Here is a 27,214-nt window from a genome sequence, read left to right on the forward strand (position 1 = left end):
TCTGCAAAATGCTGGGTAGCCGTTGAGCAATTTTATTGATTTGTGTGTGTGTGTGTGTCCTTTCTCCATTTTAATTAAGTGTCTAAATGTTAAAGAGTCCCCTCCACTACTGGGAGAGCACCAGAAAGGTGAGGACGAGGAAAAAGAGGCAAAGTCAGTTTCATTTGAATCGCACCAAATCACAGCAAGAGTTGTCGCATGGCTCTTTACGAAGAGAATATATAACCGCGCTGAGGCCAGCCACCACCTCACCCACCTCCAAACTTGTGGCATTGGGGGCCCCTTTAGGATCACTGCAGTCTCCTCTGCACAGCCAATCATAAACTTTAAGGGCCTTCTTTACCGTCCTCAGCCGTCCTTGTGCACCCTCTTTCAGCTTGGGGCCCCTGCCAATCGCCTGGTTTGCTGACCCCATTGAAACACCCCTGCATGCTAACATAGAAACTTAATTTTAGCTACGGCTATTGACAGAGTGCATCCATCACATGATATCACCAAATAAGGACATTTCAAGAAATTTCAGTGAGAGACCTTCATTTCGTTAGGACAGCTTGTTACTAGAATGTCTATTAAGATCATGATGTGGTATAATCTGGTTGATTGGGAAGAGATAGCCTGGTAAAGATTTAAGAAACTTAATTTGGAGGTACAGATGTAAAAATCTCCTAAACTAAACATTTAAGCAAATACCCAGAGCAGTATTGAAAGCTGAGTCTGTGGCTTCAAGTAGGTCAGAGCAGCAAGCTTTTAAAGTTGAGTAGGTTTGAAGAAAGTTGAGTCTGTTCTCCCATAGGATCATAAAAGTATTAATATAAAGTCAGCCATTGAATGGATCTGCACCCAAATATTGTGGATTTTTTGCTCCAGTCCTCTTTCAGTCTGGTAGTTTTTGCATATGAGACCGGGGAAACCTCTTTGGAGGGGTTAAAAGGGGAATTTATGAACCATTTTTAACACTTCCACGTGTAGTGGGCCACATTTACCCCGCCCCTTGAATCTGCATAGTACTATGTTTATATCCATCTTGTGACTGCCATTATTTTCAAAAATCTTCCATGGGACTGTAGTCAACCTCTTTGTCAACTCAGATTTAGCTGTTCAGTACGATAGTTGACGATTCCCAGCACTGGCAGTATTCCCGAGGGGCGAATAAACACAAATGCTTCTGCAGGCCAGCTCCAGTGAGGAAACGGTGGCAAGTCCTTGATTGCTCCTGAAGAATCTCAATAGACGAGTGGGTTTTCCTAACCTTTCTACATATCAAATGCTTCTCTTAATACTCATTAGCGTACTTGTAATATATTTTTGCCACATATTTTTGTCTGCTAGCTGCCTCATGTTGCTTTTAGGCTGCTCTAATAACAGCCAAATGGTGCTAAGTGGTATTCCAACTCAAATAACTGGCAGATAAGCAGAGGTCTAGGTACCAGCAGTTGATGAAGTACTACCATAGGATCAGAGTTTTTGATCTCATATTCTCCTTCTGCTGCTTTGTTTCAGGGAGGTCTCATCGCCCTGCTCCTCCTGATTCTTCTCTTCACCCTCGTTCTGTATACGCGCCATCGATGGTGCAAACGTCGCCGTATCCCCCAGAAGAGTGCAAGTACAGAGGCCACCCACGAGATCCACTACATCCCTTCAGTTCTGCTCGGACCCCAGGGCCGAGACAGCTACAGGGGTTCTCGCGGCACTCACCAGCATGGCAGCTCTGTCATTGGTATGCCGATCCGCGAGACACCCATTCTTGATGATTACGACTGTGACGAGGAGGATCACGTCGGACATTCACTTAACTCCACACCCAACCAGATGCACAACAAACTGAGCGACGGCAAGATCCAGGAGGACTACGGAGTTAGTACTGGCATTGGAGGACACACAGATATTATGTGCAAAGAAGAAGAGCTTAAGCATAATTTTGAAAAACGTGGTAAGTTGTCTTAATTGCTTTGGAAGACGTTTCCCTCCAACTACAGAGTGGTATGATGGAAATAAATTCACCGGAAAATTAAGACGGACGATGGATTTGTCTATATCATGTAGAAAAACAAGTGAAAATCTGTTCAGCTCAGTGGTGGTTGTCCTGCTTTTGCAAGCATGATATGTGGTAGCTGTCAGTGCCAGACTCCCAGATGGCCCAGCCTGGACAGTTCACTTTGGCTCCGGCCAGCCCACCCATGTTCTTGATAGCACAGCCTGTACTGCTTTATTTTGTCAAAAATAAGCAGTTTTGTGTGACTCCAGGCATAACTTCCCTCTGGCAATTATAAGAATGCTGCGTTGTATCCTAGACATGTGCTAGAATTGACAAATTTACTCAGACACTTCACTTTTAGCTGCCCTCGCCGCCAACTCTGCATCGATGCATCAAAAAGTCATGTAAAACAGTTTCATGTGTAGATAAATGCATAGAGGTCAAAGAATAGAAGCATCGAGATGTTAAAATGTGTCGTTTGGAGCCGGGGTGACTCTCGCTAAATATAGTCTGGGTCCGTGTGTAATTAGGGACAAAAATTCTATGTCGCCCTCAGCGTCAAAACAAGTGACTCATCAAAACTTTCTGCAGCAGAGATATTAAAACAAACATTATAATTTCTGGCTATGTGGTGGCATCTGTTGGTATCATATCCTGTTGAACCTGGGGTGCTTCCCTGCACATTTAAATAATTGAAGGGTGCTGACTGAGTTGGAGGGAGGCATGGATATTTATACCATACTGAATTATGCATAGGTTTTTGGAAATGTCCTTTTATTCCCACGGTGTTTATCAATCGAGATATTTACAGGGCCTGTTTGCAGCTGAATGTTTGTTAGTTCCTGAAAGTAAGCTGAAACATTATCCCACTTAATCCTAATAAATGATGTTGGTTCATGTTTCAGATTATCCTCACATCTCAAGAATGAAAAGATCAAATTCTGTACAGTACAACACGTAATCATCGCAACTCACACCTTACCCTTTCTTTTTAATTGCATCAACTTCACCAGCGCAGTACCTTCTCTCTATTTTAAGAGTTTTAACTAACTATACAGTCGGTGTTATTTTTGCCGTGACCTCCACATAGGACAAACCCAGGTCCTGTTCATTCATGGACGTATGTGTCTGGGGATCCAATAGTAGGTGAACGGTTCTTGAATGTATCTCCACAAGTGACTACGGGTCATCATCCTCACTCAATAAGCAAGTTAATAACGAAATTATGTCTTTAGTTTCATGGTCCGGGTCTCCAGTGAGGAGACTCCGGGTTGCAAGATGGGCTAGAGAATTGGAGCACCAGGAGCGGTTTTGGGTTTGCTCAGCTACACTGGAGTGATGAGAAGCCAGCAGGCCTGTGCCTCTAACAATAGTTCTTACAAAAAAGTAAGTGCAGCCCCAAATGTGGTCGGATCAAGACGTGTCCTCAATGCATCCCGGGTGTATTCACCCCTCTCCAGCTGTCTTCTTGTGATCGGATCACTGAGGATGCATGTTAATACGAGGTCTGAAAGGGCCACAGATTTATTGGACCCATACAGATTCTGACCTGCTATTTCATCCTTTATTTAAAGCAACACTGTGGCATTTAAAGCCTGCTCCTCTCATACCCAACTGTTTCAAACCAAGCTATATTTAAAAAAAAAAAAAAAAAAAAGCAAGCAGAACTTTTTTGTCAAGGTGACAAGATAAAGGTTAATTTCTCTTCTTCTCTCAAGTGAAAGGGCAATGCGGGAAAAGACTTTGGGTGAAGGGAAGTGAGACAGAGGGCGGAGGGGTCGAGGCACCTTCTGTACTGTCCTTTTGGCTTATGTCTGCCATGACTACGACAGAACAAACAGGAATATTTGGCCTCTGGCCCTCCACTTATGCAAAGGACGTCAGCTGATTAGCTGATCCTTCACACATTCATGCACACACTGCTAAAAGACTGCGACCCAGACAGCTACTGAAAGTTGTCGGAGCCTTTGAATCTCAATAATGCGTCTTGGGTTCATTCTAGTGATTTGTGGATCAGCTCCTCTGGCATCTGAATGTACATGTTGATAAATCAACTGCCACCCAAAATATTCTCTGGATTTCACTCCTCGTCTACTGTATATTGTCTTTTGATTAATGTTGAGCACCGCATAAAGAGTTGAGTGAAGTTTTCAACAATAGTCAAACTGATCAGTACATTGATAGTCATACACCTCTGTACATTTTCATTATATCTGTCGGATACATTCAAGAACATGAAATGAAGGGTGGTGTCTTCCCAATATCTTTGCTCTATTTCTGTCCGGTTATATCTTTACACTTGAGACTCAAATTATAATGAAACGAATAGAAATGTTGTAGGATTTATGGCCGTATAGTGAAAGGTAAACTCGGTTCAGCTGCAGCATTTCAGGAGGGAAAAACGCCACACAGGTTAAGGTACTGACTGTCAGGACAAGGTGGACAGCAGCTGTGCAGCTCAGCTCTGCTCCAGTCACAATTTAATTACAATTTTCTCCATTATATATGTATTATTTCACCACTTGCTACCCACCCATGATTAATCACACCCGCCTGAACTGCAGATTAACTGCGGAGGTAGTAATAACTGCTATAAAAGCTGCCCACTTAAGATTGGATCACCCCAGACACATGTTAACGTCAGGGCTGACACCAATGGCGCGCTCGTGTGCGCGCACGCACGCACGCACACACGCACGCACACACATACAGTAAATATATTTCATCTGGAGTCTGGTGTGACCCCATGTTCCCTATGAGTATAAATATGATTATTTTCTTTTTCATACAAATTGATAGACATTCTGGATGTGACCGTTAAGAAAAAGGGAAGAGACTAATAGCACCTTAGCTAACAGTGTGACTGCAACTGCAATGAGCTGCAGACGGCCCATTCAGCGTGTGAAGGCAGCAGTGATTGTAGCACCATAGTGCTCCTGTGTGTTATCTAAGAGCTTACAGGGAAGGAATTCTGATCCTGAATGAAATGCTTCCTCTATATAAGGATGCTGAAAAGCCGATTTTAAGCTTAAGAAAGCATTTATTTTAAGCGTTCTTGACATCTGTCACTTGCAAATCTCATGGAACAGATATTATTTGATCTTCTATCAAATGCATTAATCGCCAGAGCAATCCTGCGCACGTGCGATTCCTGTGTTGTGCCACCTTGGTATGATGAGGTTTTTTCATGCTCCAAGTCAGGAGATAAGACAATGCATCAAATTCTTTAGAAGCTATTTTAGTCTGTGAGTGATAGTCGGCCCGGTGGACAGTTTGGCCGGGTGCTGTCCTCTGATGCTTACAAGACAGCTGGTGTGAACTAAAGTGGCTGGAGGCTGCTCACGTCTCACTTTTGATGCTGATTCCTTGTTACCCCACATAAAAGCTGCTAAAGATCAGATTTGTGGGATTTTATTTCCAAATACAGTTCTATCTATCTACCGTATGAACAATCTGGCATTTTCCAAAAAGATAATACACAAAGCATTTAATTAGATGCCTCTGCTTCCTCATCTTTCCCTGCACATAAAAAGGTGACATTTGAATACAGGGGCGATTAAGTCCTGTCCCACCTGTTCTATGCTGCCTGGCATCCTAAGTCGCCAAATACCGCCTATCTGTTATCTGTTTGTCATTGCAGATAACCTCATTCCACTAAAGTCACTATTATCATCCTCAAGGCTTATGGCCATGCCTCACAGGGTTGTGCATGGCTTTGGCTTTTGTTACACAAACAACCAAACAAATGAGGCCTGTCAATTCATTCTTCAGGATGATTCCCATGGCATGTGTGTGTTTGTGTGTGTGTGTGTGTGTGTGTGTGTGTGGGGGGGGGGGGGGCATGTTGGCAACATAGATGGTGGAAATCAGGTAACAAACATCTTTGCAGAAGCACGGAATATCTTGATGTGTAATGAGTGGTCAGGGAGCAATCATCACAGTCAGACTGCCATCATCACAGACACCTCTCTCTCTGATGATTATGTACTGCAGCAAACTGCATCCTTGTCTGTTGCTGGTCACCTACAGGAGAAATGTGTGTAGTCGGAAGGGCAAATCATACACATCATGCGCTCTAAGTCATACGGTTAAATGCATATCTGAGATACGAAGGCAGCGAACTCCAAGGACCTCGTCACAGCGGGTCTGTCCATGCTAGCGCTACACACATTCTGAAGTGCTGCCCTGCACAATGACTGCTTCTTTAACTCATCTCATAGGATATGAATCTGTTCATAAATATAAAGTGCCAACATTAATTGAATAAACAAGTAAATCCCTTGCGAACGAATTTGTCTGAATATGAACATCTCACAGCGCAGTTGCAGTCTGAACTTTGGTCAGCCTGGGCGGCGACCATGAGTAGGACATTTGAAGGCGAGTGTTGTCAACCTTTTCTACGACAAGGTCCATGATTTGTAACGGGCCAGGGTGCGAACTTATCTCAAAGTACTTTATCCAATCTATATTATTTTGGTCTAAGTAATATTTTAAATGTATGCTCGAATCAAACAATACTACTTCCTGTTGGGAGCCCTGGTATTAATTGGAACCAGTTTAAAGTAATATTAAATTAAATATTAAATTGTTTTTTTCCCACACCACATTCTGAGGTTAGCAGTTAGCTTGCTAAAGTGAGTGCCTCAGATTGATGATTCTGAGAGACGGATATTTATTGTGCTAATAATAATAATAAAATCACCCGTTTGTCACCTTTTATATGGTTCAAACCTTATTTGAATGTTTTTCATGAATTAAAAAATCTGAAAAGTACAACCTGAAAGCGTCAGCCCAGAGTTTGAGAAACATCATCCTTAGAAACACATTTTAATTATTTTAATATGTGAAGCGTCGTGGTATCTCGTCTGATATCTGAAGCTTTTGTGAGCTTGAAGGCAGCTCTGAATGTGCACGGTCACCATCTGTGACCTCCAGTAAACTGCAGATTGTTTTATTGTCCTGTTAACATCCTCAAAAATAATAGGCGTCCTTCCCTTGCTTTTAACCTATTAAACTGAAATGATCGTAACACTCGCCAGTTTTCATTCACCCGTGTCTGAATACAAGCCCAGACATTAGTCTGTGCCAGTTTTGCTGTATTTCTTTTGTCAACTCTACACCCCGAGAGAACACACACATCTTCTTGCTTTCTAAAACCAAGGCGTTTACATGCAGAGAATTTTCAATCGTGTTGCTGATAGTGTAACCAAATATAATACAACTCCATAAATTTGAACCACCACTTGAGAAATGATACGGCAATAGCAAACCATTGTTCTGCCAACACAATGCTTGAGGGCCATTGAAACGGTCCTCACAATAATAACAAGCAATCCATCCAATGACCATGTAGATTGACTCTCATTAGCTCTGTATAAGAAACTCCTGAAGCGAGGGGAGCTGGGCTGGCAGCTCAAAGCACTCGGACAATGTGGAATTCCTCTCGCTGACTTGAGCGGCTCTCGCTTATTTTTAAGAAATGACAACAGAGACAGCAGAACTCAATGTCACATTACCCTCTGATAATTGAGGGAGCAGAATCAACTTGACGCTGGTTGTGGTGACAGCAGGCTACGGTGTCTGAGTTATATGGACAGATGGTTCCAGAGATTTCCAATATATTCTCATACTAAACTATTCTGCAGGAGTTCAGTTTAACACAGTTGTACCGTTTAATTGTTGGAGAAATTGTGTGTCCATAGTTTTGATTTTGTTTGTTCAAGCTGATGCAACAAATTCCCAAATATTACAGAAATGCTATTTCCATGAAATTTTCAAGCAAACGTTAAGCTAAGTGTCATAAATCCTCAAAATTAAAAGCACATAGGGTTTGTTTGCATCAACCTGTTTGGTACGGAGCACAATATACCTGTAGATGCCGCCAGAAGGTGGCAGTTTAATCACCCCCAAACCACTCTAAACACTTTTTAGTTTTTAATTCAAACCACTGGGAAAAAAAAGCTGATTGATCCAGAAAACAGCGACATAAAACCATGTAAATGAGAAATATAGGTAAATACTGTTGTACACACACTGCACTGCTACATTTACAGCTCTAATGGTACTGCTAGATCTGTTCTGACTCTTTCCAACACACACCTCCAATACTGTTGCATACATTTTGCAGTTATACCTCAGAATACATTGCACTTCTGTAGAATACCAAAAAATTCCTTTATTAGAATGCTACTGCTAATGTAAGCAACCGTGAAACATGAATTGCTGCAAGCAAATAGTATTTTAATTTCCGCAAATGCTTTGTGGTTCACCATTTTTCCTTTCAGTTAAATGAAGTTGGTTTTTTTGTCTGTTTCTTTTTTAATGCCGATTGCATTTATTTTCCTTCGCCAAAGAGGTCACGCTCAGGTATTTTTGTCCGTCTGTCAGCAGGATTACGCAAAAACTACAGGACCAATGATAATTGAAATTTATTCATCTGAAGATGCATTGCATAAACACGGACCTTTTGATGATGGAGTTTTTGTTAATGCAGATTCAGATCAAATGGCAGATCCAAAAATCTATTTTTATATTTCATTTAATTTTCCAGGAAACTGATTTTTTTTTTTGTTTTTACATTTTCATTAACTTTTTAGGAAATACTCAAAGGACTTTAATGTAGAAAAAAAAAAACCCCAGCCGTACATCAACTGATAATGTAGGGCAGGGATGTATCAAAGATCCGGTGTGTGTTCCCAGCCTTGGCTGAGGTACGTGCTCTTTCGAGGGTCCCTCCATTTTTTTTTATTTTAAACACAGACAAAGCCTTGGGCACCAAATGTAACCATCTGAGAATCTGTTGAAAGATTCGTAGATTTTACAATTTTGACAACTTTGAAAAAGGAGACACATCCAGGTAGATCCCTCGCTAGTTCAGTGGCTTTCTTTCTCACCTCACCCCCCCACCCCCACTCCTTCTACCCACCCGTCCTGTGCTGCTGCTTCACACAAGATGAACAAAGAGCTAAAATTTCCCTGCTGACTGCAAGAACAAAAAAAAAAAAAAAAGACTGCCCGCTTTTGTTTTTTTCTGTTTTGTTTCTCTTCCCTTTTTCTTTAGGGGACAATTGGAGACATATTATAACAGTCAGTGGATGTGATGAGAACAATAGCAGGGATGAATAATCTCCACAATGTTTAATCCCTAAAAGCAAGCAAAAAAAAACTTGTTTAATTGTACTCAAGGGCAGCACAGCGGTGCAGTGGTCAGCGCTGTTGCCTCACAGCAAGAGGGTTCTGAGTTTGAGCCCCGACTCGAACACAGGATCTTTCTGTGTGGAGTCTCCATGGTCTCTCTGTGTCTGCGTGGGTTCTGTCCAGGGATTCTGGCTCCTGACTACAGTCCAAAGACATCAAGAGGGGACGAGACTGATTGATACTCTAAATTGACCGTAGGTGTGACTGTGAGTGTGAATGGTTGTCTGTCTCTATGTGTTGGCCCTGAGATGGACTGGTGACCTGTCCAGGGTGAACCCCGCCTCTTGCCCAAAGGCTGCTGGGATAGGCTCCAGCCCCCCCACCCTTAACAGGATAAGTGGTAGCAAATGGATGGATGGAATTGTACACATGCTCACCGTCATTACCGTGCTTGTCAGGTGTTTTTTCAATTTTAATTTTTTGAACTGGAGAGTAATAATCCGGTGTCATACTTCAGATCACTAATGTGACATCACTGATGAGAAAAAGCTGAACATGCTCAAGCTAGCTTGTAATGTTTTGATGAATGCAGAATCAAGCTTGTCATCCATCCTTTGTGATAAATAGATGAGAGATTAATTGCACAGGCTTATTATTATTATGATTATAATTTCCTTTACACCATCCGTGCAGAGTATTGAAGCTATTTGTTGTCAGGGAGAAGACTTTGGCCTTCTGAATATTCTTGTCTGAAGATACAAATGGACTTCATATGTAATGGGTGCTGTGCAAAAAGGAAAGAAAAAAAAAAAAGATCATCGCTCAACATAAAAAATGAGGGCAGTGTGTTAAATGATTTTTCTAAGTTAAAATAAAGCAATAAATCAACACAAGTTTGAACTTAAAAGCAGTTCGGTTTTACACAGTTCATCATAACAATCTTGCCAGTGTGAGCTTCATCAATCATAACCCCTGCAATATCAGGGGCTCCAGCAAAAGGAGAACAAAATGAACAAACCCTGCCAAGCACGGTATAGAATCTGATGAGATTATTTAGGGCTAGACTGGTATTGAAGGACAAATAAAGAACTAAGGCTGGAGAAGTGATGCCTCGGTAATCTGATCCAAACATAAGGACTTTGTCAAAGTCTGTAGAAATGGGTTTATAAGTCCAAGTCAGATCGATGTATGTGAACAAACAGCATGAGGCATCTTTGACACTCTCTTTTAAAATGTGTTTGGAGCTGCTCCTCACACAGATGTCCAATATGTCGATGGACGGCGATTTACAAGGGATCTTTTACCAAAACTCATTTATGATGAGTATGTTTGCAGAGTTCAAAGTCAGATATGGAGATATGAAGCAATTATGACTACAGATTAGGTAATACCATCATGAATCCCGGTGATTCCCAAAGTGTGGTGAGTCGTCAGTAAAGAGTGGTCATTAACAGTTACTACATAATAGTTTTTCATTCATAAATAAATGTTCACAGTGCACAAAGTAATCAGGATTTCAATAGCTTGTGGTTTTAAAATAAACTTATTATTGCTGCTCTAAAACATTTCTTATATTTCAGTGGTGGTGAAAAGTTGAAATGCGATTGAGGCCTCAACAAGTGAGTCATCAGAAAAATCTGAATGAGTCTGTAAACCAACCAAACAGTAAACTAGATTAACCTATCAGTAACACCAGAATATGATCCCTGGCCTGTCTGGATGTTATGCTAGAATGTGCTTAAAACTATCCAAGCTAAACATGGACAAATGTTTAAAATTTATAGATAGATAGATTGATAGATTCCTATCTATCTATCTATCTTTCTATCTATCTATCTGTCTATCTATCCATCTGGCTAGACATACACACATATAAATGTACAATACACACACACACACACACACACACACACACACACACACACATACTGAGAATAGTTGCCATAGTCAAACTGCTCTCTTCAGAAATAATGATAATTATACAGGTTTAAGTACTTTAGAAATATATCATCCGTCTTCATCAACAGCAGCAGCCTCTACATTGATACCATTGCTGAACTCCACTTCCATCTTGTTTTATACACTTCGTCTCTAAAGACCTTGTAAAACCTGTGACCACAAATGAATAGCCTTCCGTGGTGGATGCTCGGCAGAGAATTTAAAAATGCAGCTGCTCTCTGCAGCCAGTCAGTGTGCAATTGCAAGAAGAGGGGAAGAAAATACTGTAGCTTGCAGAGAATTAAATCAACGGAATTGTTTCTGAGCGTGATGAATCATCTTTGGGTGTGATAGATCGGTAGTCTTTTTTGTAATTATAGTTGCATAATGTATTTTGTGCTTCATTTCTGCTATGAGGTGTACAGAAAATTACCCACTAACAACATTTATTGTTGACTTGTCAAAGGTTTAAGAACATGAACACATATATCAGAGTTTCTCTGTAGATTATGTCTCGAAATACAACTCAGAGGGCCGAGATGTCAAATAATTGAGTTGATGCCTTTTTGTTACATTGATAAGTGGTCTTTTGGAGTCATCTTTTTCTCTTTCTTCCTTTCTTCATTTTCTTTCTTTCTTTCGAAATCTGATTCCTATTACGTATTCCATGTTAGAAGAGCAGCATGAAGAGGACAAGAAAATCTTATTTCACCTGCCACTTAATCAACTATTCTGTATTAAACTGCTATTCTATACCATCCATCCATCCATTTTCTTCTGCTTATCGCGGGGGGGCTGGAGCCTATCCCAGCATCTAGGGCGAGAGGCGGGGTTCACCCTGGACGGGTCGCCAGTCCATCACAGGGCCAACACATAGAGAAAGACAACCATTCACACTCACACCTACAGTCAATTTAGAGTATCAATCAGCCTCGTCCCCTCTTGATGTCTTTGGACTGTGGGAGGAAGCTGGAGTACCAGAGAGAACCCACACAGGAACAGGGAGAACATGGAGACTCCACACAGAAAGATCCCATGCTGGAGCCAGGACTCAAACCCAGAACCTTCTTACTGTGAGGGGACAGTGCTAACCACTGCACCACCGTGCCACCCCTATTCTATACAGTCTAATTGTTTTCCCTGTGTACATGTTCTTAGTCTGAAATGTATGTGTACAACACCTTATTTCCTTTTGTTATTGTTATGGAGGTATTTTGCATTATGTTGCATACTGGCCAACACATTCCAGTCAGTGTGTAATGTTGGTGCTACAGTGCTACTAACCTCTTTGATATTAGCGTGTTCCTTCACAGGCTGAGCATGCAGGTTTTGGCTGAGAGCAAAGCATAGGTAGCATGAACAAACACAATTACAAACTGCAGACTGATAAAGAGTCCAGTGAAAGCACATTGCATTTTTATGCGCCGTGCGTCTAAATCAGTAGCCTATTCCATACATTCCATATCTGCTGCTTGCATACCCAGGGGTTCCCCAGAGCAAAGATGGGTTTTTCCCCTGTCTGAGTTGAGCCCATTAGGTCAGAGGCCCTCTAGATGGCTTTTGTGCAAATGTGCAAATTGTGTGACTCACCAAGGAGCTGGAGTATGATGACAATAACACTCTTATAGGGACTCCTCAAGGAATATGAAATAGTCTCTTCTGTGCTGTAGACAAGGCTAATGCAGCAACTTATCGCACAACAAAGGTAAAACTATAAGGATCAGTGGAAGCGTACACACTTAAATCAACATACGGAACTTGAAAATCTGTAAAACCAGAGGGATCTTTAGATTTACAATTGATTTAAAAATCAAGTCCCGTGCACACCTCCCCCACGGCCCTTGCAATATTGGTATCAGATCTCTCTGTCCACTCTGCAGTTGTATGACCCGTCAAAGTGACCTTGACCTTCGACCCCCAAAATCTTCTCAATTAATTCTAGAGTCCCTTAACATTAATGCTAAAAAAAAAAACTGAAGACAGTCAAAAGTTAATAAGAATTAGATGGATGGATGACCTGGAAACTCAAAAATAGTCAACCCGGACCAACCGTGACATTCAATTTTCTGTGAGCGTGTGCTGTTGTCGTCGTCGTCATGGCACCCAGCTCTTGTCATTGTGCTGCCGGGGTGAGAATACATGTATTTTATTTTGCTTGAGATTTTAAAATTGCAACAGACCACTTGAAAAGCCATCAAACTTAGTCTCAGGTGTAAAATTTGATTGAAGAATAATCCGATGTGCTTCGTCTCCTATTTGGGCCGTTGGCATCAGCACAATTCACGTCAGTTTACTTTAAAACGGTGATCAACTTTATCATCCATGGAGGAAATCTGTTTGCAGTTTGGGTATATAATTTACACTAAATCACAAAATGAAGTACGAACAACCTTAGGGCACATTTGTAGAGTGAAAGACATAGTCCAGAAATAGTATGGCAGGCAGAGTAAATAGAGGCACATTTTTACCAGGCCTCTTAAATCAGATATTGTAACATTCTTCCTAAATAATTCAATAAACAGTTACAGAAAAGAAAAGAAAAAAAGTCACAATCACTGTCTTCCCTGGTGTACATATAAAAAAAAAAAAAATCTAATATTCACATCATTTTGAGCTCAGACAGCTTTGTGTGCAGCATTCCTAAATTTGAATGTATTCAAAGTTGTCCGGGCTCTTCTGAAAGTTCGTTTGGCATTGTGGTGGTCGAGAAGTTAAAGCAGCTTCACCGCGTTTAAATCTAATGAACTGGACTAAAAGCAGGTATCAGTTCAGAGACTGAGTTGATCCGGAGAAGTTCGAGGTCAAAGCTCAGCCAGAAACGTTCAGCCGGTGCAGCATGGATGGACACATCCATATTTTATTCTGGCCCGTGGCGAGAGGGTGAGCTATACATAGCACTTTATTCTCGCTCTGAAAAACAGCAAGAGACTTTCAAATATACAAGTAGAAGCAGAAGCTAGCAGGAGAAAAGATGGGATGTCACATGCTTTTTAGTGGCAGGGAAAGACGAGGCATGAGAATCTCGTAGAGAGAGAGGGAGACAGACAACTGGGCGGGGTTTGTTTCTGCTCTTGGTGATTTAATGAATCTCTCCAATGTTTTTAATTGTCTGTTTCCAAAGATGGGGAAATTCAGGAACTGAATCAGACAATATTCTGTCTAGACTTCCCAGTATGTTCCATCACGTGGCAACATGATCAGAAATGTAAAAAAATAACAAGCTTTTATTTAACTGAAAGTAACCATAGAAACATGAGTGAAGAGCAATCGCTAGAATATCATTAACCTTTATCATTCTGTCTGCAAAACATGACATATTTAAGAGTGGCACTCGCAAGTAAGACAGCAGGGAATTTGAGCTACCAGGAGAAAAGCTCGGTATTAACTTGAACGAACAAAATGTAAAACCCACAGATCTGTGATCAAACCAGTAGAACACGGGTTCCCTGAATGACACGCTGGGGGAATTTGTTTCTCTCTAGCCATCCAAAATGCCTTGAAAGTGCAAGTGCGAGCTGACACCTAGCTGCCTCAACCTAAACATGACAGCAGGCTCTGCATGCCGGTGGTGGACTGATGTGCGCTTTTTTATCTGCATCCACGCTGCAGGCCGCACGGTGGGAGCTCTGCACCTTTAATATACAGCACAGCCACAAACTTAACAGGGATTAGTTCACTCTGCAATATGAGGAGAGACATCAGTGCACAGTTAATTTAGCAATTATTTGTACAGTACTTCATACGTAGCGAATTTGAATCGATAAAACAAAATGCACAATAACAAAACAATCGGATTGTTGCACTACTTTACAAATCGCTGTTTGCAGAGTCCATCGCCTGTCTGATGTTGGTCTGGAAAGCTGACAAATGATATCTGTGAACACTCATCATTTGAAAGTAGCCTCAGGAGTCTGTCCAGAAAAGAAGAGAATGGAGAACTGCAAAGAGAGATATGGAACTTCCTCTCGATCACTTGTCTTTCGTTGTGGCGCTTAAAACATTTGGCTTGCCGTATGGCTTGTCAGTGTCTGGCTAAGCGATAAATATAAATCATCATTACACTCATAAGTAAATCTCCAAACTTCCACTCATACAGATTCTATTTCTGTTTAGTTAAGAATGCTATTAGAGTAGTATTTGAATATTTTAGGTGCTAAATCCATTGTTGTTACATATACTGCAAAACTTGCTGTTTTCTGTTTGAATAACTTCCATGTCATGGGACCTAGGGACTCCAAATCAGTACCAGGTAGTAGTACCGTATATATAGTATACAGTATTAGAATATTTCAGGGGCGGCATCGTAGTGTGGTGGTTAGCAGTTGCGCCTCACAGTAACAAAGTTCCAGGTTTGAGCCCCGGCGCATCTCTACCGTCCATCTTTCTGTGTGGAGTCTGCATGTTCTCCCTGTACCTGCATGGGTTCTCTCTGGTACTCCAGCTTCCTCCCACAGTCCAAAGACATCAAGAGGGGACGTGGCTGACCCCGCGACCCTTTACAGGATAAGTGGTCGAAAACGGATGGATGGATGGAATGTCTCAGTCCAATGACTGAAGGTTGTCCATACATCCCCACGCCACTCTGTCCCATAAATGGGAGAATTTCATTTTCATTATCATTTCATATTTGGCACAAATGTCCACTGGGACTTGAGGATGAACTGAAAAGTTTTTATGGGGGTCAGAGTTCATGGTCACTTTAACCCCCACATGAATGGCATGGAAAGCATTGAAGGACTTTTTTCTTAAAAAACATAGTAAAAACATCAAATGGTACACGAGGATGACCTGATGATATTTTAATGGTTAAAGCTCAAGGTCACTGTTACAGACACACATTGCAGAGACGTGGGACTGTCATTGATTATTTCTAGTGCACAGTTGTGCTGTTCACTCAGTGTACCACAATCCCCGGCAACACGAAGCATGACAATCACTCTGCTGCCTCCTTTACTTCAACCCTCATATGCACAAGCAGCAAACATGCACGTTGTAACTGAATGTGAGTAATGTGTGAGCTAAAAGTGCTCCCTCGTAGCAAGGAGGGCCAATCTGATCCCCCCCAAACAGTCGCTGTCAAGCCAGACTGGTGCTTCCCGGACACGTTTGAGTTTCTGCAGTCCAGCGTTTGACCCTAAACATGACTAAGCTTGCAACACACACACGCGCGCGCACGTACCAACACACAGGTAAAACTACTGTGCTCCTCAGCAGTAATCTGCATTTTTAGTTATATGAATATTTCATGCCCCGTGCAACTACTTTTCCTCTGACTTTCACTTTTAATACTTCATTGTCCTATTTATTGCAATTTCTAATTCTGGTTTGCCTACGCTTATTTTTTAATCACAAGATTTAATTTATAGGTGTGTTGGCTTGTCATATAAAAATAGGACGGAAAACTCACCCTTTTTTCCAGTATTATTCTTATTATCTATCATTTGCATATGGCTGATTCCTTTTATTCCTCTTTCCCTTCTATTGTTCATAAACATACATATCCATATTTTGCTGTTTTTTCTGTAATCACTTGCTTCTCTCTGCTGTCACTCTCCCCCTCCATCTTTTCTTTTCCATGGTAGTTCATGCTGTACTCCCTGGTCTTAATCCCACCAGTCACCTGCATTTCATTCCAAACATTTTCTGAACAACTCCTTCCTTCAAAACCCATTGGTGGCTGTTTTTTTTTCAAATTAGTAAACTATTGCATTTCTTCCCCCCCATTAATTCTTGATCCTTAAACTGTAACCTGATATCACCTCGACCAGAATTCAGCGCGCTCATTGTTTTCGCTCCCTTTCTCCCAGTTGTCTTCCTGAACACCAGCATGCTGTGCAAAGTCAAGACTCACACTGAATGACACCTGCCTGAAAGTCCTTGTTAGCAAAGAAGTCAAGTCAATTCAATTTTATTTGTATAGCGCCAAATCACAACATAAGTTATCTCATGACACTTTACAGGTAGAGCAGGTCTAGTACCACGCTCCTTCAATGAATTTACACCCAACAATTCTCCACCAGCAAGCACATCCTGCAGCAGCGGCAACGAAAACCTTCCTTTTAACAGGCAGGAACGTCGAGCAGATCCAGGCTCAATGGGGATGGCCTTCTGCTTTGACCGGTTGGGGGGAAAGAGAGCAGGAGAGCGGGGCAGAGACAAAGACAGATAATGGAGGAAGACAGATGTGCAGAAGGAAAGAGAGGGGCAGAGATAAAGAGAGAGAGAAAGGGAAGAGACTGATGGACAGACAGGGACGTGAGCAGGTGGAGCTACGGGTGGCAGCTTGAGCCTCTTCAGGTCTGCAGCCTCCTCCAGCAGCACCCAGGATCTGGGATGAGGGGAGCCTGAAGGCTCCGGAGAAGAAGACGAATTAGTAATATGTACGAGTATGATTTATGTATGACAAATATAGGAGGACAGAGAGGGAAGAGAGGAGGAGAGAGAAGCCCAGTGCACCACTGGAGATCCCTCGACAGTCTAAGCCTACAGCAGCATATCTAAGGGCCAGCCTAAGCAGCCCAACTATAAGCCTGATCAAAAAGGAAGGTCTTAAGTCTGCTCTTAAACGTCGAGACGGTGCCTGCATCCCAGACCAAAACTGGGAGATGGTTCCACAGGAGGGGAGCCTGATAGCAGCAGGCTCTGGCTCCCATTCTAGTTTTAGAAACTCTAGGAACCACCAGTAACCCCGCATCCTGGGAGTGAAGTGTTCGAGCTGGATAATAGGGGACTATGAGCTCTGTCAAATATGAAGGTGCCTGATTGTTGAGGATTTTGTATGTTGGAAGGAGAATTTTGAATTCTATTCTGAATTTGATAGGGAGCCAATGCAGAGAAGCCAGTACAGGAGAGACATGGTCTCTTCTACTAGTTCTCATCAACACACGGGCAGCAGCATTTTGGACCAGCTGGAGAGTCTTTAGGGACCTACTGGTGCAGCCTGGTAAGAGGGAACTGCAATAATCCAGCCTGGAAGTGACCAAGGCATGGACTAGTTTTTCTGCATCCTTTTGAGACAGGATGTGTCTGATCTTAGCAATGTTTTGTAAATGAAAGAAAGCAGTCCTAGAAATTTGCTTAATGTGGGCATTAAAGGACAGATCCTAATCAAAGAGAGCTCCTCGGTTCCTTACGGTCATGCTTGGGGCCGAGGTAATTCCTTCCAGGGTACCTATCTCATTAGATAGGATGTCTCTAAGATGTTTTGGGCCCAGGACAATGACTTCGGTTTTATCGGAGTTTAATAAAAGGAAATTAAGGGTCATCCAAGATTTAATCTCCTTTAGACAGGCCTCCAGTTTAGTCAGCTGATTTATTTCATGTGGATGTATTGATAAATACAGAAAATTAATTGAGTGTTTCCTAATAATGTGACCGAGAGGAAGCAGATAAAGGTGAGGAGGATTGGTCCAAGCACAGAGCCTTGTGGAACACCATACGTGACTGCAGTGGTTTCCGAGGGTTTATCATTAGTTAGTACAAACTGAGATCGACCTAGTAAATATGACCTGAACCAGTTAAGTGCAGTTCCTTTAATGCCAATGACATGTTCCAGTCTCCGTAGAAGGATATGGTGATCAATGGTATCAAAAGCCACACTAAGATCTAATAAGACCATCACAGAGACCAGTCCCTCATCTGATGCTAGTAGGAGGTCATTGGTAACTCTGACTAGTGCTGTTTCTGTGCTATGATGAATCCTGAACCCTGACTGGAAATCCTCTAATAGGCTTTTGCTATGGAGAAAGTCACACAGCTGTTTAACAACTGCTTTGTCCAGAATTTTGGAGAGAAAAGGAAGATTTGATATTGGTCTGTAGTTGGCCATAACCTCTGGATCCAGGGTTGCTTTTTTGAGAAGGGGTCTAATTACTGCCACTTTAAAAGACTGTGGAACGTAACCAGATAACAGCGACACATTGATCATATCTAAGAGGGAGGTGCTAACGAGGGGCAGAGAGTCCTTAAGTAGCTTGGTTGGGATGGGGTCTAGGAGACAGATGGATGGTTTAGAGGAGGAAATGATTGAACTGAGCTCATCAAGGCTAACAGTAGAAAAACTGTCAAAGTGTACGTCTGGTCCTCCTGCAGCCTCTAAGGCTTCTGAGGCTATAGGTGCCATGTTGTCAGCTGATGGCAGGAGGAGGTGAATTTTCCCTCAAATAAGGACAATTTTGTCATTAAAGAAGTCCATGAAATCTTTGCTGCTCAGGGAAACAGGAATGCTTGGTTCAGTAGAGCTGTGGCTCTCTGTCAGTCTGGCTACAGTACTGAAGAGGAACCTGGGGTTATTCTTGTTAATGATTTATTAACAGAGTAAAAAGTTTATTTAGCAGGCAGATGCAACAGAAGGCCCGCCGACTAACAATACAACAACTGAGCAAATCAATGCCAAGCAGCTAAACTATGCAAACACAGCAATGGAGTGAATGGTTTCCTTTCCAGGATATGGCACTGCGAAGACTATTTGGCATCACAAACACAGTTCTTTTTTTCTGGCTGACTCATCAATGAAGTAACAGAATAGCCAGCCATCACGGTAGCGTGCCAAGGCTGCTACACAGCAACATCATGTTTCATAGTTGGGAGGTTGATGCTAGAATCTTTGTATGCAAACTAACTAACCGTCCTCTAGCACCATTACTCTGAGCCATCACGTATCATATTTCGAACTGAAAAACTCTAATCTCTCACTTCACCCACTTCTTGTTTTTCCTTGCAACACATGCTCATGCCCACACACATGTGTAACAGAAAGGCCTATGCCACTGACAGGAAACAGGTTCTATACCCATTCCAAGTATTCTCACCGGAAAAATTAATTAGTTCCTAAACTGGGTTTGCAGAAGGATCTGATGCAACGGTAAAACGGAGGCAGTGTTGAAATGAATGAATCTTGTTTTTAATTTCAGTAGTTCATATCTGGAATTACTTGTCTGCATATGGATAATCTGGGTAAACAGATTCTGCACATAAATATAGAACCTTTAAGCAAGGGAGAGAATGTCGGGACAGGACAGCTTCTAGTTTGTTTGAGTAACTCTGACCAATCACGCCTCGTGGGCCTCGGTTACGCTAACAGTCCATGTGGAGCGCAAAGGAGACGGAATGCACTGGCCGAGATGCAAGGTCAGATATGCGCCTGTAATCTGACAAATTTAACAAAGCAGTTGTAGCGGTTTTAAACTGTCAACTGGCTACTTTTGAAAAAATCGAGAACTAGATTGGTAAGAAATGTTCATTTAAGCTTAAGTCAGTGACCTGACTCATACAGTACACACTTTAACATAATGCTCACACACACACACACACACACACACTCTCACACACACACACACACACACACACACACACACACACACACACACACACACACTTTCCCTTTCAGTTGGATTCTATTTTGTGTGTTTCAGTTTTCTTATCTTGTACAGTAAATAACTGCTCTTGATTATGCTGCTTCACTTTGGTCTGGACAAGAGTGAATACTGCCTCCTCTCCCATATAGAACTCCAGAAACTTTCAACTTTTAGTGGCTATTGTTATGGTAATTTCTGTTGTGTAATTTAATTAGCTCCAAAATGGTAGTTTGATATATTTTATGAGACTGATTTTATGAGACAGCTACTTCACTATCCATCCCCTCTTGATGCCTCATGGCCTTTATCTCTCTCTCTCAGCCATTCTCTCTTCACCTCTGGATATCTTGTCTCTTCCAACAATATAACTCTTGTCTTCCTCCAACACTTTTGTCTTTTTCTTTGTATGTGTCTAACCTTTTACTCCCTTTTCATGCACCTGTCACATGTCTCAAAGCAGTCTGTCAAAGAGAGTCCCAGAGAGCTACACTATACGTCTCAGATTGGCAAATTTAATAAATCACAGAGGGAATCAAAGCTGGGGCGAACCCCCATTTCCTCTCCATTGATCTCCATACTCATTTGCTTTGCAAGCTGTGAAGGGGAGGAGAAAAAACAAAGGAATAGTTTTGTGACTGGAGACCTGGCTGTGTGCATGTGTTGTTGTGGCATGCATGTGTTGGAGGTAGGTCATTAAAAAGAAACAAAACAAAAAAAAAACACCTGGAAGGGAAATAATACAAAGAAACTTGATTAAAAAAAAAAAGAAATCTGCAGAAATTTGATTTCTTCATTTCTCCCCACAGATTTTCTCCAAATCAAAACAGCAGGGGTTTGCAGGGTCCAAAGACCTACAGGAATAGTCCCATCACCTCTCAGATGGCTACATCTGCTTGTGCAGAATGGCTGAGAATAGGAAAACAGCTCTTGGTTGTTAAAACTTGTGTATGAAAGAGGAAGTGTTTAAGTGTCAATGAACGCATAAATGAGCATTTAGTTCACTCTTGATTTTTTCATTGATGCTCTCTGTGGTTTTAAGTGAGCATTGCTGTACTGCATGAATGATTTTTTTTTTTTTAAATCTGTAAATGGTTGATCCTCCAAATATTCAGTTGCATTTTATAATGACTTGATGATTAAATCGTTTTCCAAAACCTTGGACAAAAATGCTTAAAAATTAACACGCGTTACTCAAGTTAAAAGGGTTTTTCTCAGAGGTAATGTATATTATTGATCCACAAATCTGTCATTAATTAGATTAATTAGTAAGTCATCAAATTAATTATCCACCCATCCATCCATCCATTTTCTACCTCTTATCCTGTTAAGGGTTGCAGGGGGCTGGAGCCTATCCCAGCAGCCTTCAGGCGAGAGGTGGGGTTCACGCTGGACAGGTCACCCGGCCAACACATAGAGACAGACAACCATTCACACTCACAGTCACACCTACGGTCAATTTAGAGTATCAATCAGCCTCGTCCCCTCTTGATGTCTTTGGACTGTGGGAGGAAGCTGGAGTACCAGAGAGAACCCACACAGGAACAGGGAGAACATGGAGACTCCACACAGAAAGATCCCGTGCTCCAGCCGGGACTCGAACTTGGAGCCTGCTGTGATGTGACAGTGCTAACAACTGCACCACCGGGCTGCCCAAATTATATATGCTTATTGATAATATGATATGCATTTCATTAAAGAGTCTATGTTGTAATGTGCCACAGGATTACTACATAAGTGTATGAAAATAATTTCAATATTGGTTAAAGAACAAGACTATTAGTCTATAGCCACAAGAGCAGGTCCTAACATGCTAGCATGCTAACTTGCAGCGAGTATAGGAAGATTGTAATTTTTCTTTAGCATGTTAGAATGCTAAATTCTTCTAATTATCAATACACATCATGTCAACACATCAATGCTATGTATCTAATTGTATTGTAAGTGATACAATTTTGACGTGGTCGCCTACAGTCTTTGATAATCCATGCAGTGGTTGAGGAGAATTTGAATAAATGTCAACTTCATTATGACCTTTGAAGCCATTAAGATTCATTATTTGGAAACAAAAAAAAAATACAAAGAAGTTTGTGCCAATCTATTCTGTGTAGTTTGAGAATTTTAGTTGCTTAAGTGATCTGAAGTAGGAACTCTGATCAGTAGATCATCAAAATGAAAAGTGTTTGTATCGAATATGATTATAATACATGCAATAGTAGTTGAACTATTTGTCTGGACCAAAGTGGCCGTGCGCACACACACACACACACACACACACACGTATAAATTGGTGGGCAACGATTGTTGCAAGAAGACAGTGTCAAACAACTGGTTTCCTTCACATCAACATTTCTACTTTAACAGCAAATAAAGACATCTCAGTTTCACATTCTGCAGACAAAATGTAATACACTGCCTTTTTCTGAAATACAAGCAGATATTTGGTTATATAAAGAAGCTAGTTTAAATACAAAGCACAAAATTGGGATTCCTAGTTATTATCTTATGTCCTAAAGCATGAATCCTGACATGAAGTAAGTCTGCTACTCCTGTGCGTGTTTGTGTGTTTGTGTGTGTGTCTGTGTCTATGTGCGTGCACGCTTGGGTGTGTGTGTCTGTCTACGTGCGTGCGTGTCTGTGTGTGTGTGTGTGTGTGTCTGTGTCTGTGTTGATTCAGAGAACTATAATCCAGATTCTATGATTTAAGCTGCATCACCGTCTGCCTGCAAGGCACTATTGAAGAACCTCCGAATGTTGCCTTGTCTCGCAAACTTTCAGTAGGGAGGAAATATCTTCTTGAGCCTAAGAGAAATAAGGGTCAAATACTATTTATGGACACAGAGTCATGGTCAAAGGTTTCAGTTTCTGACAGACAGTAATTCCCATAGGCTGTATCAGCGTTTCGGTGGAAGAAGGCTGAGTCTTGTTCATTGTGCTTTTTTGGAATAGCAAGTCCTTCACTGTATTTTTTTGCTGACATTACAACTGTTGCCCTTCCTGAGTCCTGGTATCATTTTCTGTAAAGGTGCGGGCATCTTTGTATCAGATTTTGATGTTATTTTGTTAATCACTGGTTTTCCAGTGCTACAGAAACTTTGACTATCATTAAATTCCTTCTTTTAATTGAAAATATACTCAGTAATGGTACTCAAAGCACTTAATAATGTTGACACCTCATTATGCAGAGCAAACAGTAGTATACTACGTACACAGGGGGAATATTGTTGACGAATTGTTCATTGTTATTGCTCCCGACAGTTTGACTAGTTCAGTGTGCCTCTGGAATCGAGGAAAAGATATTTTGAAAGCATAAAGGGATTCAGACTGGACTCAGCCATGAGTTTCATCAGCATGGGAGGCTCTGCTGGTGGGGGTGCACCGGTTTAAGTATGGGGGGAGTCCACAAAATACAACTGTGGGAGTGAGGAAGTCCAGTTGAAGTGAAAAATTCATCTCAGACAAAAAAGTCACACAGTGCTCCATAAGAGTCACAGGAAAGTTATCAAGGTGGAAACTTTTCTGGAGTTTGTGTTGACTCTCTCGATGTAAAACAGCAGCAATCCAGCTTTGATGTTCTAGATTTTACACTTAAGTTTGATTGGCCAATGCTGTACCTCATCTGATGACATCACACTGCATCAAGAAACAGCTATGTTTTTAATTGGTTTTGTTTTCTTTTTCAAGATGGACCAAAGTTGGGTAATTGTAGCCTTTGGCATTGTTTTTATTAGCCATATTAGCATTAGCCCAGGAGATACTTCCAACCAGAATGCAGGTGACAAATGAGAATCGTGTCTTGCCACTAAAGGATTTGATTTTTGTGATGGAGTGCCTTTTATATAGTTGCATGTTCACTTTGTCTGCCATACCCGGCTCTTTGGTACTGCAGTCACTGAGCGTGTTGGGTATCCTATGATTTAAGACTGAGCTACTCACTCTACTGACACTTGCTTTGGTCCAGACAAATAGTTCAACTACTATTGCATGTATTATAATCATATTCGATACAAACACTTTTCATTTTGATGATCTACTGATCAGAGTTCCTACTTCAGATCACTTAAGCAACTAAAATTCTCAAACTACACAGAATAGATTGGCACAAACTTCTTTGTATTTTTTTTTTGTTTCCAAATAATGAATCTTAATGGCTTCATAGGTCATAATGAAGTTGACATTTATTCAAATTCTCCTCAACCACTGCATGGATTATCAAAGACTGTAGGCGACCACGTCAAAATTGTATCACTTACAATACAATTAGATACATAGCATTGATGTGTTGACATGATGTGTATTGATAATTAGAAGAATTTAGCATTCTAACATGCTAAAGAAAAATTACAATCTTCCTATACTCGCTGCAAGTTAGCATGCTAGCATGTTAGGACCTGCTCTTGTGGCTATACACTAATAGTCTTGTTCTTTAACCAATATTGAAATTATTTTCATACACTTATGTAGTAATCCTGTGGCACATTACAACATAGACTCTTTAATGAAATGCATATCATATTATCAATAAGCATATGTAATTTGGGCTGCCCGGTGGTGCAGTTGTTAGCACTGTCACCTCACAGCAGGTTCCAGGTTCGAGTCCCGGCTGGAGCACGGGATCTTTCTGTGTGGAGTCTCCATGTTCTCCCTGTTCCTGTGTGGGTTCTCTCTGGTACTCCAGCTTCCTCCCACAGTCCAAAGACATCAAGAGGGGACGACTGTAGACCACCTGTCCAGGGTGAACCATGCCCCTCGCCCGTAGCCGCTGGGGGGGGGGTATAGGAATATGCGGAAGAAAATGGATGGATATACAATAAGGGCAATTTGAACATAACATACTATCATCAGCATAGAGTGTGAGCTGTTCATACACGAGCATTGAGCCACACAAGTAGCACTTGACTAACCTATTACACTGATAAGAATTTGATTCACAAAGTAAAATGCAAATGTAAAATCTCAACCTATAAAATCATAGAAATGTGCAAAATTGTTGAAAAAGTTTAATAAGAACCGTGGCGGGGCATGACGAGCAATCTTATCTTGGTGATCGCTACACATCAGGAACAATATTGACACGTCATAATTCTAAGCCAACAGGGTTCAAGAAATGTAATTGGAAGTTTAGAAATATGTAAACATTTACATACACAAAAATAAACTCATGCGCATTGCTGGCATAATTACATAACCAATCACAATGTTGCAGCCATACTAATAGAGAAGACTGAGCTTTGAGGGTTATCTTCTCATACTGGGCAATGTGATTCCAGCGGGAATACACACAGACTGAGGAAGAATACTGTTGACATCTACTGCTTATGAGACACTATGAACACATTCAGCACTGATAAGAGAGTAACGGCAGATAAGGGAGATGAAAAGGGGAAATAAAGGCACTAGAGCTTTAGCTGACATTGAGCTCGGAGAGAGAGAAGCCGATGTGGGCTTGGCGTCAAAGGAAAAAATAAAATTCTGGACGAAATGTCTCGGTAGCTGCTCGTGACGGTGTTGAGAAAAAACAAATAAAAACCTATGTAGGTATATTAGCGTCTTCTATTCAACTGTGTTTGACAGTCAAGTCAAATGATTCTTATTTGAATGGGTTTTTTTTTCTGAGGATGAAATTGATGGCGCAAACATCATTTTTTTGTGTTTTTTTTAATCTCATATTTTTACGTGGCTAAGAATAAAAAGATGGAAACAGACATAAATCAAGATGCGTTAAATTTGTTTGAAGGTAACTGTGTCTTTTATCTTTTTTTTTTTTTTTTACCTGACCTGGCATCTCTTCTTTTCTCAAAATAGAACAAACAAAGAGATAAAGAGAGCGCCGGGAGGCCATGAAATATGTATGCAAGCAGTTAACCTCAAACATGCTGTCACACACTCCTCTCAATCACAGCAGGTCAAAGCTTAAGTGCTGACAGCTCGGCCTGTCTTGTTTGTTTGCTCACCCAAAAAAACCAAAATGTGAGCTAGCTCCTCCATCACTGTCCACAGGTGAAGAAACCCAACTGATCTTTTTTTTTTTTTTTTTTTTTTTTTTTTAATTTGTCTCATCTATCTGTAATTTCATTGTTACAATGTGGCGCTACCGGTGTGTTGAAATTGTAGTTTAATCTGGGGGTTTAAAAAAAAAAAAAAGGTCCCAACGGAAAAAGGAAAACCAAATGTGGTGGTGATCACGTTTGAAATATACTGTGTATGTAAAATATACATCAAATATAAAACTACTCCACAATATAGCCTCTCAACATATTTTCTTCTTTCAAGGACATTCACATCACATAGAGGAGAAAGAAAAACAAGCCCCTTTTGTATTGCAAGACATTCAATATGAGAGTTATCGCATTCCGCTAAGGCTGAATTTGAGCGTCTGATGGATGCTTTTCCCCCCCCCCCGTTGTCACAGCAACACAGTCAAATTGAACTACAGCAAAACTTGTACTTGAGAAAACAACCGAGTCACGACCACTGCACTGCCTATGTGTAAAAGGTATTATGCAATGAGAGGCGAACAACCCTTTTTCTGCATCATTTGTCCCATCAAGTGGGACTTTGGCATTGGTAAGAAAATACAGAGGTGGGTTTGGTTGGTTTGAAGTGTAAGGTTGGGAAATCTATTGCATCTTTGTGCCAGAGAATGCAGAGAACTCAGTTTTATTTTCAGTGTCATGTGTTCAAAAGAGTTCCTGTATGGCAACAGCAGGAAGAAAGCAGCACATGGCAGATCCTGCTCACAGCCCAGAGTTAGTGCAAGTACACTTCAGTTTACAACAACATTGCCAGAAGCAACAGCTACACTAGCTTT

At 41.2% G+C, this 27,214-nt stretch overlaps 1 protein-coding gene across 3 annotated transcripts in view; it reads left to right on the plus strand.

Annotated features, from left to right (window-relative positions):
• The window catches only part of astn2 (astrotactin 2), a 285,748-nt gene that overhangs the window by 87,791 nt on the left and 170,743 nt on the right, over window positions 1-27,214 (plus strand). For all 3 annotated transcript variants that reach the window (XM_086186408.1, XM_086186406.1, XM_086186407.1), the window contains exon 3: window positions 1,501-1,930. In XM_086186408.1, coding sequence (XP_086042534.1) covers window positions 1,501-1,930 — 430 coding nt within the window. The remainder of the gene's footprint in view (window positions 1-1,500; window positions 1,931-27,214) is intronic.

This window comes from Aulostomus chinensis, chromosome 19 (assembly GCF_037954235.1).
Source record: "Aulostomus chinensis isolate RoL2024-O1b breed Wild chromosome 19, RoL_Achi_v1.0, whole genome shotgun sequence".
NCBI lineage: Eukaryota > Metazoa > Chordata > Actinopteri > Syngnathiformes > Aulostomidae > Aulostomus > Aulostomus chinensis.